At 39.8% G+C, this 13,883-nt stretch overlaps 1 protein-coding gene across 4 annotated transcripts in view; it reads left to right on the top strand.

Annotated features, from left to right (window-relative positions):
* Positions 1-13,883, top strand: part of SMG7 (SMG7 nonsense mediated mRNA decay factor) — a 40,339-nt gene that overhangs the window by 15,183 nt on the left and 11,273 nt on the right. For 2 of the 4 annotated variants that reach the window (XM_015813124.1, XM_015813123.1), the window contains exons 10-15: positions 575-635; positions 1,377-1,496; positions 3,715-3,997; positions 6,687-6,831; positions 7,718-8,109; positions 9,028-9,402. In XM_015813124.1, the coding sequence (XP_015668610.1) occupies positions 575-635; positions 1,377-1,496; positions 3,715-3,997; positions 6,687-6,831; positions 7,718-8,109; positions 9,028-9,402 (1,376 nt within the window). Of the gene's footprint in view, positions 1-574; positions 636-1,376; positions 1,497-3,714; positions 4,148-6,686; positions 6,832-7,717; positions 8,110-9,027; positions 9,403-13,883 lie in introns of all 4 variants that reach the window. The other 2 variants (XM_015813121.1, XM_015813120.2) reach the window with 1 other exon arrangement.

Raw genomic sequence — 13,883 nt, 5'->3', positions numbered from 1 at the left:
CCCTGAGCATGGTCAACCATCCCAGTTGACCTTCACTGCTATCTTGCTCCTACTGCTCTGAGGCGTGCCCACCTTGGTCTTTGCAAGGCAGCTGCTGATCACATGAGGTCATCTTGCCCAGATCTTCTGTTTGCAATCTGGGGAAAAAAGTTTTATGCAGCCATCATCTGCCTCAGAAGGGCCATGCTAGGCATGCTTGGTCAGCACCGGGAGCAAGAAGACGGCAGTCAACTAGGGTGACAGGAACCACAGAGTATAGGGTGTCTAAAAGGCATATATAGGGGGGAAAATAAGTAAAGGGGGAGTTGAAACATCCCTGCAGTCGTAAGTGTAGGCAGACTACCAAGTGCCTGAATTTTGATCATGAAGGCACTGCAATGTCTGTAACTTTGGGAACCAGTTGTAAGTCCATTTGGTACTGCTGTGACTTCAAATAGTGGCTGAACATATGGTTATAAATTGAGAACTACCTGTAACTTAAAAAGCACTTGATATTTATTGGATCGGATCTTTGCTTACTAATGAAAAGGAGACTTGAATACAGATGTGCATATTTCTTTGCTTCATTCACTAGCCACTCCTCTTCCAGAAGAGTTTGAGCTGCAAGGATTCTTAGCTCTGAGACCCTCGTTCAGGTGAGTGATTATTATAGATAGATGATACTTATCAGTGTTACTCAAACAGTGTTAATATCTACTGTTTTCTAAGCTCTTTGTAATTATTGCCACGCTACAAAATTTCATATATCTTCACTATATTCTGTAATACATTATTATAGAATCATTGGGATTAAAATTCCAATTCTGGTTTCCTTAAATTTCTGTTTAATTTTTGTGTATTTAAAGTTTAATCTCTTTGGAAACCTTTAGAGAAAGTGGTGTGAGGGGAAAAATAGGTAATCTATTCTTGTTTTTTCACTGAAGTAGGATTTCTGCTTTCTAACATGATAGATCTTTTGGTCTAATACTATACAAGATAACTGTTAACTGCTATAGATTAATTTCCCTGGATAAACCCGGGGGGGGGGGAAACTTGGCAGATCTGAGTCTATAAACATATGCAGAGTACTTTTCTATTCTGAAATTGATTCTGGTACTATTTGCTTTTATATTTGGGTGTTATGGTGAAAAATTACTTGAAGAACAATTTCAGCAAGGATGATAAGGCATGATACAAAATACATAAACATGTTGTGTGACTACTATAAAATGGGACTCTTTCTCTCCCGGCCACCTGCAAATTCTGTGTAATTACTTTCTTGCTTAAAGGGAAACTTTAGATAACTAATTGGAGCACTACGTGTTACATCTGCATGCATCCCTCTTGCTCCTGATTCATAATCCGAACATGCCATTTTTATTTTTGTCAACAATCAGGAACTTGGATTTCTCTAAAGGCCATCAGGGAATTACAGGAGACAAAGAAGGGCAGCATCGCCGTATCCGGCAACAGCGCCTGATCTTCACAGGAAAATGGATCGCTGACAATCAGCCAAGGTATCTGTGTAGCTCCTAGTATCATCCTGTACCCTTCGCCCATGATGGTTCTCTTTGCCTCTCAGCATTGCTGTTTCATGTTTATTATGACAGGTGTTAAAACTCGAAACGATGGTATGATTGTGGACACTATTTAATAATTTAACACTAACACGAGGCAGTAATATGGGAATGGTAGATAGATACTAAAATGTGCATAATATATACCTTTTTTTTCAGGGCTTAGAGAACTTGTTTAGGAACTTAAATCCATATTTTAGTTTGATGTTAAAGGTAGTCCTCATTTAATTAAAGTCCCTAATCCCCATAATAACGACCAGCAACTTGATTCCTAATCAAAGCAATCATTAAGTGAAATGTCCCATAATGGCCCCACAGCAGTTTTGGCAGTCCCTTTGGCTATAAATCCTGCTTGGTCATTACACAAGGACCCAACCCAATCTGAGCCATTCCTGGCATGGTCCCTACCCTTCCTGAGCCTGGGTCCTTCCAAAGTAGGGAACTATTTCAGCATCCTCATCTCTCCCTCTTATCTCTGCCCTTTTGGCCACCTGCTGCCCACTGCCACTTCTGTCCACCATGCACCACTGCCAGCTAGGACAGTCCTTCATGCTGCTCCTGACTTAATATGAAGGATTAACAAAGAAGGATCACTGCGGGACAGTCCGCAGTGTGAAGGCTCATTCCCAGTGGCAAGGCACACGTTGTCCTTCCTGGTCACCCTAGCTCTCACCTGCAGCACTTGCTTGCCTGCCCCTGCTTCCTGGCACCTGCCTGGATCACCTGCTGCCCCCAGCTAACCTTTACCCTCATTTTGCCTCCCTCTTTTCCACTGGACACACTATCCTGGCCACAGACAGACAGGTATTGTGGGAAGGTGGATCTGCGCCGCTACCCTGCTGAGTAAGCCAGTCTTTCATGCTCTACCTTGCCATACACCACTGCCAGCTGGGATGATCCTTAGCGCAAAAGATCAATGGGTAAAGATTGCTGCAGGACAATCTGCAACACAAAAGATTATCTTGGCCCACAGGAGAACATGGCACAAATATGGCGCATGTCACAAAAGATCATCCTGGCCAGACCAGAATTTCTTTTCCAGCACGATCTGAGAACGGTGGGACTTAAAATCCTGCACATCTGGATAGCTGCTTTAAGAATGATATACTGTAGTTCATTGCGGAAGAAACCCAGATTTAAAATCCTTCTTCAGGCATGAAGCTGGCTGGTGAAACATGAGCTGATTACGTTCTTCCTTATTGTAATCTAATCCTCCCAGGATTCATCGGAATAAATTGGTGTGTGTGTGTTTGTGAGTGTATAGAAACCCAGTGAATTAAGCTTTGCAGAGGAAGGCTATAGGGTTTCAAAAGTTGCGGGTAGTCATTCCCTATCTAGATCAATCTATTGGAGTTGGCGAGAGGAGGGAAATGAAGTCATTGCAGAGGAAGAATGAAAAACACTTGCTTTAGTAAACACAAGGTTATTACTTGCATTTTACTACTCTCATCTCTGTAATCAAATTCTCAAACTTTAATCCCAGGTGTTAGTCAAAGTAACTTAAAGCAGGGGTCTGCAACCTTGACAACTTTAAGACTTGTGGACTTTATCTCCCAAAATTCCTCAGCCAACTATGCTGAGGGAGCTGAAGTCCACAAGTCTTAAAGTTGTCAAGGCTGCAGACCCCTGACTTAAAGGATGGGGGTATTCTTCATTCTTAGTGAGGTATAATGGCAAAGGAGGCTTTACTGTCAGTTGTAATGGCCAGTAATATAATCTAGCATTGTGCAAGTATGTTCCAGTCAACTGAGCTATGATAATGTTGTGTGATTCTCTTAGTTATATTGAACTTCAGCTGCTGGTTTGAAAGAAGCACGGTGAGTTTTTAGTTCAGATGCTACCACCCAACCAAAGAAGTTACAGAAATGTATATCTCCAAAAGCTTTTATCTATTAAAACATCAGAGGAGATCAGATGATAATCCCTGACTGCCTTAAAACTTCATCAAGCTTACCCACTCTCAATTGGCCCAAGTAAAGGTTGCTTCCCCCCCCCCCCTTCTAGCTCTGTTTTACTTTGCTTTCAATTTTGTGGACTTAAAATAAAAAAAAAACCAGTGAAATTTTTTTCCCCGCTCGAGGTTTGTGACTGATTATTCTTGAAAATCTTTCGGTAACATACAGTTAATTGCTTTTTTTTTTTTTTTTTTTTGTTAAAGGTTGATCCAATGTGAAAATGAGGTTGGCAAACTCATGTTTTTGACAGAGATCCCAGAACTGTTACTGGAGGAACATAGTGAGTCCAAACAGAGTCATGTTCTGCAGGAAGCATCAGAGCCTCAGTTTGTAGATGGGAGCCCAGGACTTAAGTCAGTGCTATCTACAAGTCGAAACCTGAGCAGCAGCTCTGATACGGGAGATAAGCCAATGGTGACATTCAAAGAAAACATTAAACCACGAGAAATAAACAGAGAGCCAGGCCGAAACTACCTGACCAAGGAAGTAGGTAGGGAAAGAAGAGATTATATCAAAGGAATAACAGCCAATAAAAATGATGGAAAGAAGGACAACAACAACAAAAGGAAGAATGAGATTAAGAAATGTGGCATGGACAAGGGTCAAGAAACAGGGAAGCAGAATGTAGCTATACAGGTACGATTCTCTATATGTTATCATTCCTCTGAATGTTTTCATGCTGCCACCTAATTTAGCTGTAATGTTATAAAGTGGCCTGAAGCTACTTTTAAGCTTTTGGATGATGTGACATAGTGAGACAGCTATGAGAGGCAGATGCATCTGAAGCTTCCATACCTTCTCTTTGCTCCCTCAATATTTATTTTCCTTACTAGGGGATCTAATGGAATAGTGGCTTATGTTTCTCTCTTTCATTGCATCTCTATGGTCTTATTTTCCTTTCCTTCCTTTACTCTGTCCATCCGTTAGATCAGGGGTCGCCAACTTTTCTGGGTTGGCGGCCCAGTGGGAAAGGGAGGGACAGGCACCTTTATGCGCACATGCACACAGACACACAAATGTGGCTGCGTGTGCGCGAACGGGGCCGTGAGCATGCACGCTCCGCAAATGGGGCTGCTAGCGCCGGCACGCGGCTCGCCAAGCACCGGTGAGAGGCTTGCGGCTCGCCTAGTGCCAGCACACGGCTCATGGCTCGGTTAGCACCGGCACGACATTCATGGCTCGGCTAGCGCCGGCACAAGGACAGAATGAATGCATGCACATGCGCACGTGCAATGGCCAGCCACTCGTGCGGTCCAGTGACCAAGAGGCCATGACCCGGTAGTGGGCTGTGGCCCATAGGTTGGGGACCTCTGCATTAGATGTTCTGTTCTTGGGTACCTCTCTTTGGGGTCTTATGACTCATAATTAGACTGTCCAGTTGAATCTTTACTTAGTAGAGTGGGACTCCATTCATTCGTTCATTCATTCGTTCATTCGATTTGTGGCTTCCCTCTTATTTAGGAATTCAGGAGGTCATATATAGCATTCCCCCTCTTAGCAATAGCCCTGTGATGTAGATAGGTTGAGAGAGAGAGAGTGACTCGCCCTAAGTCACACTTTTGAGCTTCAGACTGGACTTGAGCCTCAGATTCCCCAGTGCTAGTACCACCTCTTAATGGCTACATGACACTATCATTTAATCACATGATTTAAATAAGCTTAATAATGCCATTATGTTTTCTGAAATTAAGCATTCTAATATTTTTTAAACTGCAAGAGTCATTTGCTAGCATTCAGTATAATATTACAGCAAATTTTTGCCAATTTCTGGTAATGGGGAGCTGCTCCAAGTGGATCTGATATGAGATACAGATTGTTCTAACATTTAATAAATGTTAGAACCTGTATCCCATATCAGATCCACTTTATAAAATGAATTCAGTACAAAGATCTTCTTGATGATATTCTTACGTTTAGGAATGTTCCGTATTAGTACACAATTCAGTGGGGACAGATTATACTTCATAAATTTTCTAAACACAAATTTTGCAATTGTCCAGATTTTCTCAGGGACTCATTTTTTTGCTGAACTACAGATATTTTTTTTTGAAATCTTTCCCTTATGTGCTGTTGCTTCTAAATAAAGTATAAAGTTATCTCAGAATGGGTATTGTTTATTGTGCTTTCTTTTGCTCTAAATTTCAGCTTTCAAAATTTTCATTATGTAGGTTTATTGATGTATTCATTTTTTCTGGAATAGGTGTGCTAGTTTAGGCGTATACATTTTTAAGGAGCAAATATGTCAGTATATGCATCTTTTCTGCAAAAAAGCCCAGCTCATCTATGATATATGAATTGCTGTAACTTTGAAGTTGCAACTGAAATTGAATAAAATGAAACTGACATTGATGTAAAGAAATACATCAGGCGCTCATTTATAATTTCATTCAAACCTACATCTTAATGCTCTCGTACCTGCAAAAGCTGTGATAATTTTAGAAACAGGGCATCTAGATGGAGATATCTATCATCACAAGTCCAGTAGCTGGATGAATATTAAAATATTTTTTAAAAAAATCTCAAGTAATGATTTTATTAATGTTTGCATTTTAATTTTCCAATTTATGTTTCAGAATCCTTGGCCCAACTGCTGGGAGTTCTTACCAGCTTCTCCATTCGGTTTCTTTTGAAGCTGTGTCTCTTGAGTTCCACCTAGAAAGTATGAAGCCAAAGAGGCTTAAACTACCTCCTCTAGTCCACTGTGGAGATAAATAATGGCTCCTCCAAATTCCAAACATGATCTTCAGTCTGAGTTCTTTTCTGAAAAAGCTAGTAGAATTTGTTCTCACCTTGTGAGTCAGAGGAATAGTACATGATCAGTCTAAAATGTTCTGAGAACTGCAAATGTGGAACTGGCCAAGGCTAAACCCACATTCTTTGTTCCTGTAAACCAGTGTTTCTCAACCTTGACAATTTTAAGGCATGTGGACTTTAACTCCCAGAATTCCACAGCCAGCATTGCTGGCTGTGGAATTCTGGGAGTTGAAGTCCACATGCCTTAAAATTGTCAAGGTTGAGAAACACTGCGTGTAAACCAAGAATGAGAAAACAAATCCCTGGAAAGAATTGATGTGTCTTATACTAACTTTTTAATTATTACATTCTTAAGAAGGCATGGACAAGTGAACAAGGGCAAAAATGTAGAATTACTGCTTTTACTGACTTATCCCTTTAGGTAAAATCCCAGACTGAGTTGAGAAAGACTCCAGTGTCTGAAGTCAGAAAAACACCAGTAACTCAATCTCCAAACCAGGCCAGCAACTCCCAGTTCATCCCCATCCATCACCCAGGAGCTTTCCCTCCTCTTCCCAGCCGGCCAGGTAAAAATGCTGTTACTCTAAACTAATCTTGGCTTGATGTAAACTGATGGAACAGACTATTGATGTCTTCCATATACTTACCTTTCTTAATTTAAAGGGGAAAGGGGCAAGAGGGAGAGAATGAATGTATGTGCATATATGGGATTAAGTAAATGCATTGTTAAATGGAATATTCATATTATTTCTAGAAAGTTGGCATAATCGTTAAATATGTAACTTTACATGGTGTTTACCAGGCATCAGTCTTTCCAGTGTCTCTTTTGCCAAGATGCAGCATGAGAAGACATCATTATTTCACAGTTTACATACATACATACATACATACATACATACATACATACATACATACATACATACATGACAGACAGACAGACAGACAGACAGACAGACAGACAGACAGACAGATATAGTATGTGACAACAAAGAAAACTTACAGATCTTTGCAAACATAAATGTAGATTTTGAAGTAGAAAACATAATATATGTAAAGTATCCCTATACCGCTTTAATTAATTTATTTGTGTATAACATGCAAAGATGCCTAAAATCCTCTGAAAGTCATAGTGAAGCATCCCCTAGGATTTTAGAGCTTTCCTAGAATTTTCCTCCAGCAAAGCGAGAGTACACTTGCAGGCTTACTGGCACAAACTTCTTTTTGCAAATAACTTTTTCAGCACTGAAGAATGGACTGAATTAATCCATTCCTATAATTGAATGCTGACAGATAGGAGATCTTCGCTTTACAAAGATTCTCTTTAGCTGGCAGGATCAGAGAGGTGAAGAAAGGACCAGTCACAATCTGTCTCAGTGGTTAATCCTGAAGAGGGGGCCGGAAGTATTATCCAAGGTTTCAGTTTATTAAAATGTGTGCTTTCTTTCTTTCAAGGCTTCCCCCCTCCTGCCTATGTTATTCCTCCTCCTGTGGCTTTCTCTATGAGCTCGGGATATACTTTCCCAGGTGGTGTTTCTGTCCCAGGAACCTTTCTTCAGCCTGCAGCTCATTCACCTGCAGGAAATCAGGTGCAAGCTGGGAAGCAATCCCACATTCCTTACAGCCAGCAGCGGCCCTCTGGACCAGGCCCAATGAACCAGGGACCTCAACAGACTCCACCCCCTTCTCAGCAGCCCCTTGCATCCATACCAGCTCAGGCAACAAACCCGTCTGCAAGCCAGCTACAGGTCCAGGCTCTCGCCCAGCAGCAGCAACAACAACAGTCCCCAACGAAAGCTGTGCAGGCATTAGGGAAGAGTCCTCCACACCACTCTGGATTCCAGCAGGTGAGCCTCTGCTAACTTTGAGAGAGGAGAGAGTGTCAGAGCTCCAAACTTTTATAAGTTTTGTACTCAAGTAACACAAAGACTCCAGCTTAGATTGCAGTACCGGCCTCTCTGTAAATTTTATAATGGCAAGTACAACCTCTAAAGGAGAGAAAAAGGAATTCACAAGTTCTTTGGGAAAGAGACAGACAAAATATGGCGAACAAGCTAGGAATGTAGTTGAAGGCCAGGAACAGAAGAGTGTCAGAAGGGACGTTTATTAATGATCAAATGTCTCTTTTCTAGGCTAGAAGAGTCTTGAGTTGTCAGAATAGTTCAGATTATATTTGATAAAAGTTTTCCTCCTACTTCTTCTCAAGTATGGCATGACCAGCCTTATAAATGATGAATTGGTATTATTGAAAGATTGGTTAAACATATTTGAAGGATTACAACTTAATATGCACCACAGCTGCAACATTGTGTCTTCGTTGAAAGATGAAAAATGATGAATGAATGAATCTTAAGGTCAAAATGCTAGCCGTGTAGTCTGTCTCTGCTAAAAGGTTTCTTTAGTTTTTCTCTGCTTGTGAGGCCTGAAAACTTTAATCTCAAAAGGAAGCTGTAAATTTTGGAAGTTTGCTTTGCAGAATTGAATGTGCAGTTCTGCCTAACATGCTCTGCACTGAACGTATTTTTGTAATAAGGTAATACGTTCAGTGTACAGCACGTGCGCAGAGAAGAGAAAAAGTATATTTTTTTGGTTATCCTATCATTCAACCCTGTTAGTTAATTCTGAATCAGAGCATAGTTGGCATCCATATTACATTCAGTTTGTTCTGTCGGTCTGTGTGGTTATTTGCTGGATCTTAAAATCAACCTCTTATCCAGAGGGTCTGTATTACTGATAATGCTGAATGCTGGCATATTTATTCTTAGTATCCCCATGGAGACTCCTCCAAGCAGCTCTGGAGCCCCTCTCAGGTTCAAGGCCCATTGGGGAAGATCATGCCTATGAAGCAGCCGTACTATCTTCAGGGCCAGGATCCCGTGAAACTCTTTGAACACTCCTTGCAGCCTCCCCTTCTGCAACAACAGCAGCCTCTGGAGAAGAAAATGAAGCCTTTCCCTATGGAGCCATATAACCAGAATCCCTCAGAGGTCAAGATGCCAGAATTTTACTGGGACTCCTATGGTATGGCTGATAACCGTGTTGTGATGGCACAACAACAAGCCAACATGGACCGCAGAGGGAAACGTCAGCAAGGAGTCTTCCGCCCAGAACAGGACCCAATGTCGAGGATGGCTTTTGAGGTAAACTAAGAGTTGGCCACAGAATACAGGCAGTAGTTTCCTTTATGCCACAAATGGACAGATTCTGATGACTTACCGGTGTGGATGTTTAGGCCAGTCGTGTCTTCCTAGAGTGTTTTGCTTGGCATTCAAATTGGATGAATCTGTGTTTCTGGCTCAATGGTTCCCTAGTCCTACTGTTCTTATAAAGAGTTAACTGGCAGGCTAACCCAGGTTGTTTTGTTTTAAGCTCAGAACAAAACAATCCCGCTTAGAACACTCCACTGGAATATTTCAGGCACACTGTGCTCCAATGGATCAAACATAATGTTTCTTGTATTCTGTTGTTCACAATTATTCCCCTTCATGGAGGTTCAATACACGACAAAAACCAAACCTATCAGGATAATTTCAGAACAATCCAATAAAATCAGCTGAGAACTCAAAACAAATATTTATATTAAACCAACACAACAGTACCCTTAAAACAATGCTTTAGGATAGGATAGTGTATGTAATAGTATGTGGGAATGATCTTGGGAGACAAGGCAAAGAGACACAACCAAGGGAACAGTCAGATAGAAGGCAACTTAGCGCCCAATAGGAATATGGGTGGGTCCAGTGGCTCAAAAGAGACCCTCCCGAGTTTCTTGGCTGTAAAAGGACAGGGGGAAGAAATGTACTTTCAGACATGCAAGATTCAGTTTATTTAACTTACAATAAAGTAGAATGAGTTTATCTGTTCCATGTTTCCTGTCTGGTCTACCTCACCAGGCTGAGAATATACTACACATCCATAATAATTTAAAATACACATAGTCCTCAACTTACGACCACAAAATTTCTGTTGCTAAGTGAAACATTTGTTAAGTGAGTTTTGCTCCATTTTACGACTTTTCTTGCCACAGCTGTTCAGTGAATCACTGCAGTTGATAAGTGAGTCGCACGGTTGTTAAGTGAATCCGGCTTCCTCATTGACTTTGCTTGTCAGAAGGTTGCAAAAGGGGATCACATGGCCTTGGGACACAGCAATGGTCATAAGTATGAACCAATTGCCAAGCATCTGAATTTTGATCACATGAGCATGGGGATGCTGCAAAGGTCGTAAGTATGAAAAACGGTCTTAGTCGCTTTTTCCAGTGCCATTGTAACTTTGAACTCACTAAATGAACTGTTGTAAGTCAAGGACTACCTGTATATATTAATCTGTCAACTAAATAAAAGTGGGATGGAACAACCAGACCCCGTAGTAATCAAATAATATATAACAATCTAAAAGACTGTGATATTTCTACAAAGACAAAGAGAATTGAATGGAATCCTTAAGGCCCACAACTTGGAGATTATAATCCTGGACTGAGTATCCAAAAGAAGGCCCTGCTCAAAGAATGTAAAGAGCAGTCAGGGTTGTATTAAGAAATAAGGCCAGGCAGGTATTGAGGAGTTTGTGATGGAAGGATTCTAGGGGCACCAGCTCATGTGCCCAGGGGAACTTACTAATTATCAGTCAGCAAACAAGAAACATCAGTAGGTTTACTTCTGCACAGTCTATCAACAACAGCAAAAATATAGTTTTGGGCTGTTAGTTTGTGACTTTTCATAAATACACATGCATGTGTTTATGCATTTGGCAACAGTTCTCTAAAAGTCATACATAAGCATCTAGCTGTTACACAGTTCCACTTTAGTAAGCAATGTTATCCAAAGAACAGAAAGGGAGTGTAATAAAGTAACCACAAATACACACTATTTTTTTTCATTGCCTTTTGTTCTTTAAACATCACTTAGGTTTTGAGGATCTTATCGAATTCTTGGTTTTGCCCTTCCTTTTGACCTATTCACTTGTCATATGTTTTTTCTGTGATCCATCCTCATTCATTCTCATTGTCATCAGGCCAGTTCAATGTGCTTCTTTTTACTGGTCTTTTACTTTTGTACTCAACGTTCATTAATTTAACAACCATTCAATCAACACTCACCCACACTTCTTAAGTAATCTATGCCCACTACATTCAATGTTGATGTTCCTGCTGATTTACCCAACTCTCACTTCCATAGAAAAAAGGGGACAAACCTTAATTGCTTTTGACAGATACCTGTTGAGAAGGGTAGCTATACAGGTCAAATAAAAAAATACTTAGTATCTGTCTACTTGCAGTTTACATGCCTTGACATTTCTTCATCCATTTGCACATCTCACATGTATTCAGTAGTACACATAAATCAATTTATTTGCTCTAGGGTTTTTTTTGCCATTTAAGTATAACTTGACATTTTTCACTCTTGTTTTTTCTGTCAGATTTGAATGTTTGTTACATTAACATTCAGATTTATACTCCTCAATTCTCAGCAACCCATTAGTGTTGTCTTCTAACAGCATTTCATTCCCTGCATACAAAAGTACATACAATACATCCTTAACCCATATACCGCTGATGGCACATTGCTTATACATTTATCTGTAAATACATTAAATAACCAAGGAGATGCTGCACATTTTTCTTCCCACTAAGTGTTGAATCATTCTCGTGCATGCTTTACTTTAATCCTACACAGCTCTTATCACATTCGGCATCCAATCTACATTTGTGCCAAACATTTCATAACTCAGACTTCTTCAGTTCACGATGTACTCTTTGCAAGTCAAAATGCAGAAAAGTATCTTTCCTATGTATATTTTTTTCAGATAAATGTACTGCAAAGCTAAACAAATAAAAGAATAAACCCGGAAAATTCAACTTTGCAGGGCTGTATGCGATGGACAGGCACATTAAACAGCTGTCTGTCTGTCCATCTGTCTCACAACTTGCCTGAACTAGATAAACAACAATGAAGTGATGTGGAGGAAGCAAGATGATTTGCAAAGTTTGTAAGATATCAAGAGGCAGGGTGGCATAAATTAGTTTCAGCTGTATTTCTGTATCTTACAATTCTTTCAGTTTTTCCAGCTTTTGATTTTTTGCTGCCTTTTTGGTACTCTGGGTAATATTGAATATTCCACAAGGGAATTGTGTGATAGCTATGTATGTGTGGAAGAAAATGTTTAATTTATTGCATTGTAACCCATTGATCTAATTTCCCCATAGCAAAGATTTTACAAAATGATGATAAACTTTTCTGCCAAACAGCAGCAGCGTGTGATAAACTGACTTTCCCCTCTCTCCCCTTCATTAGGACCAGCCAATAGCAGCAGTGATGGTACTTTGCCTGCTGTCTTAGTAGCTTAATTTGCCTATTCTGGGGGAAGACAGGCAGAACAAAAGCTCTGTTCATTTTATTGAGCAGAATAATAAATCTGAGAATTGGAAAGCAACTTACTATAGTTATCAGAGCCAGGTTTAGTTGGTCAGTACAGTGGTTTAGGGCAGGCTTTGCTTCATTTCCCCCTTTCCCCAGCATTTTTTTGCCAGGGTATACTATATACATATGTATACATTACAATATAAAAAGAAATAATTAGCAACATCATAAGATATTGCTTGCTTGTAGTGTAATGCTTGATATCCAACACAAGGTTTTTAAAACTTAAAAAATGTCACAAGAGGAGAGGAATAGATCATTATCTGGTGGCAAATTCTAAAGTCCAAGTTGGGCGTGGATTTCTTCCAGAACTTTCCAGTTAAACATAATTTATTTATTCTCAAGCTTTATCACTATAAGATTGTATAAATCAACATTTAAATAGTTGGATAGCCCCTAAATGTAGAGAAAGCAAATACAAATCTCTTTTCTGTCAGTTGTTCACTGACTTTGTCAGGGAAATTTTAAGTAGAAACGCCCCTATGAGTCTAAATGTGAGTTAAGGTGGCACTCCAATAGTGTAGTAGATCTAAAATTCTGAAAAATAGGTATAAGCAGTCAACTGTTAATACTTATTTTGAAAACTTTGGATAAAAGTTCATACCTGCCTTGTCTGCACTTTCACATTAGTGATTCATTGCAGGGTAAAGCTGCTTAAAACCAACGAAACAGGTGGGCTAATCCCCCTTCCTTTATATTTATTTAATTATCTATCAATCTGTCAATCAATTAAATTTATAGAGCACCAAAGTCAACTCTAGATGGTGCACAGCAATCAGATAAAAATAAATAAAAACAAAAATATAAAAATCCATATTAATAACTGTCATGAAAGTGGAAAATATAAATATGGGAGAAGGATAAAAATGGCAACCTCTACAATGGAGCCATCTGAGCAAGTCTCTGGGAGCCCCAGACCTGGCAACATAGACTTGTCTTGAGAACTTATCAAAAGGGATGGAGCTAATCTAATTTCAAGGGGATATCATTGGGAACAGTGTGTGCAGGGAAATAATCAAGTCATAAAATCACTTGAAAAAAGTAATTTAAAAAGTAATTAAATGCAGCAGTCCATCAAAGTCATATTAAGACAACATTCCTAAGTACATGTCTATGTTTTTTCTGATAGAGATATCCACATAAGCCTACAGGTGGTAGCCCTGATAACGCTAATACTGTTAACATCTCCTCATTCTTATATC

The sequence above is a fragment of the Protobothrops mucrosquamatus genome, unplaced genomic scaffold (assembly GCF_001527695.2).
Source record: "Protobothrops mucrosquamatus isolate PMUCROS unplaced genomic scaffold, P.Mucros_1.0 scaffold140, whole genome shotgun sequence".
In the NCBI taxonomy this organism is placed as follows: domain Eukaryota; kingdom Metazoa; phylum Chordata; class Lepidosauria; order Squamata; family Viperidae; genus Protobothrops; species Protobothrops mucrosquamatus.
Note: the sequence above shows the minus strand (reverse complement) of the source record. Positions and strands in the feature narration are given on the sequence as shown.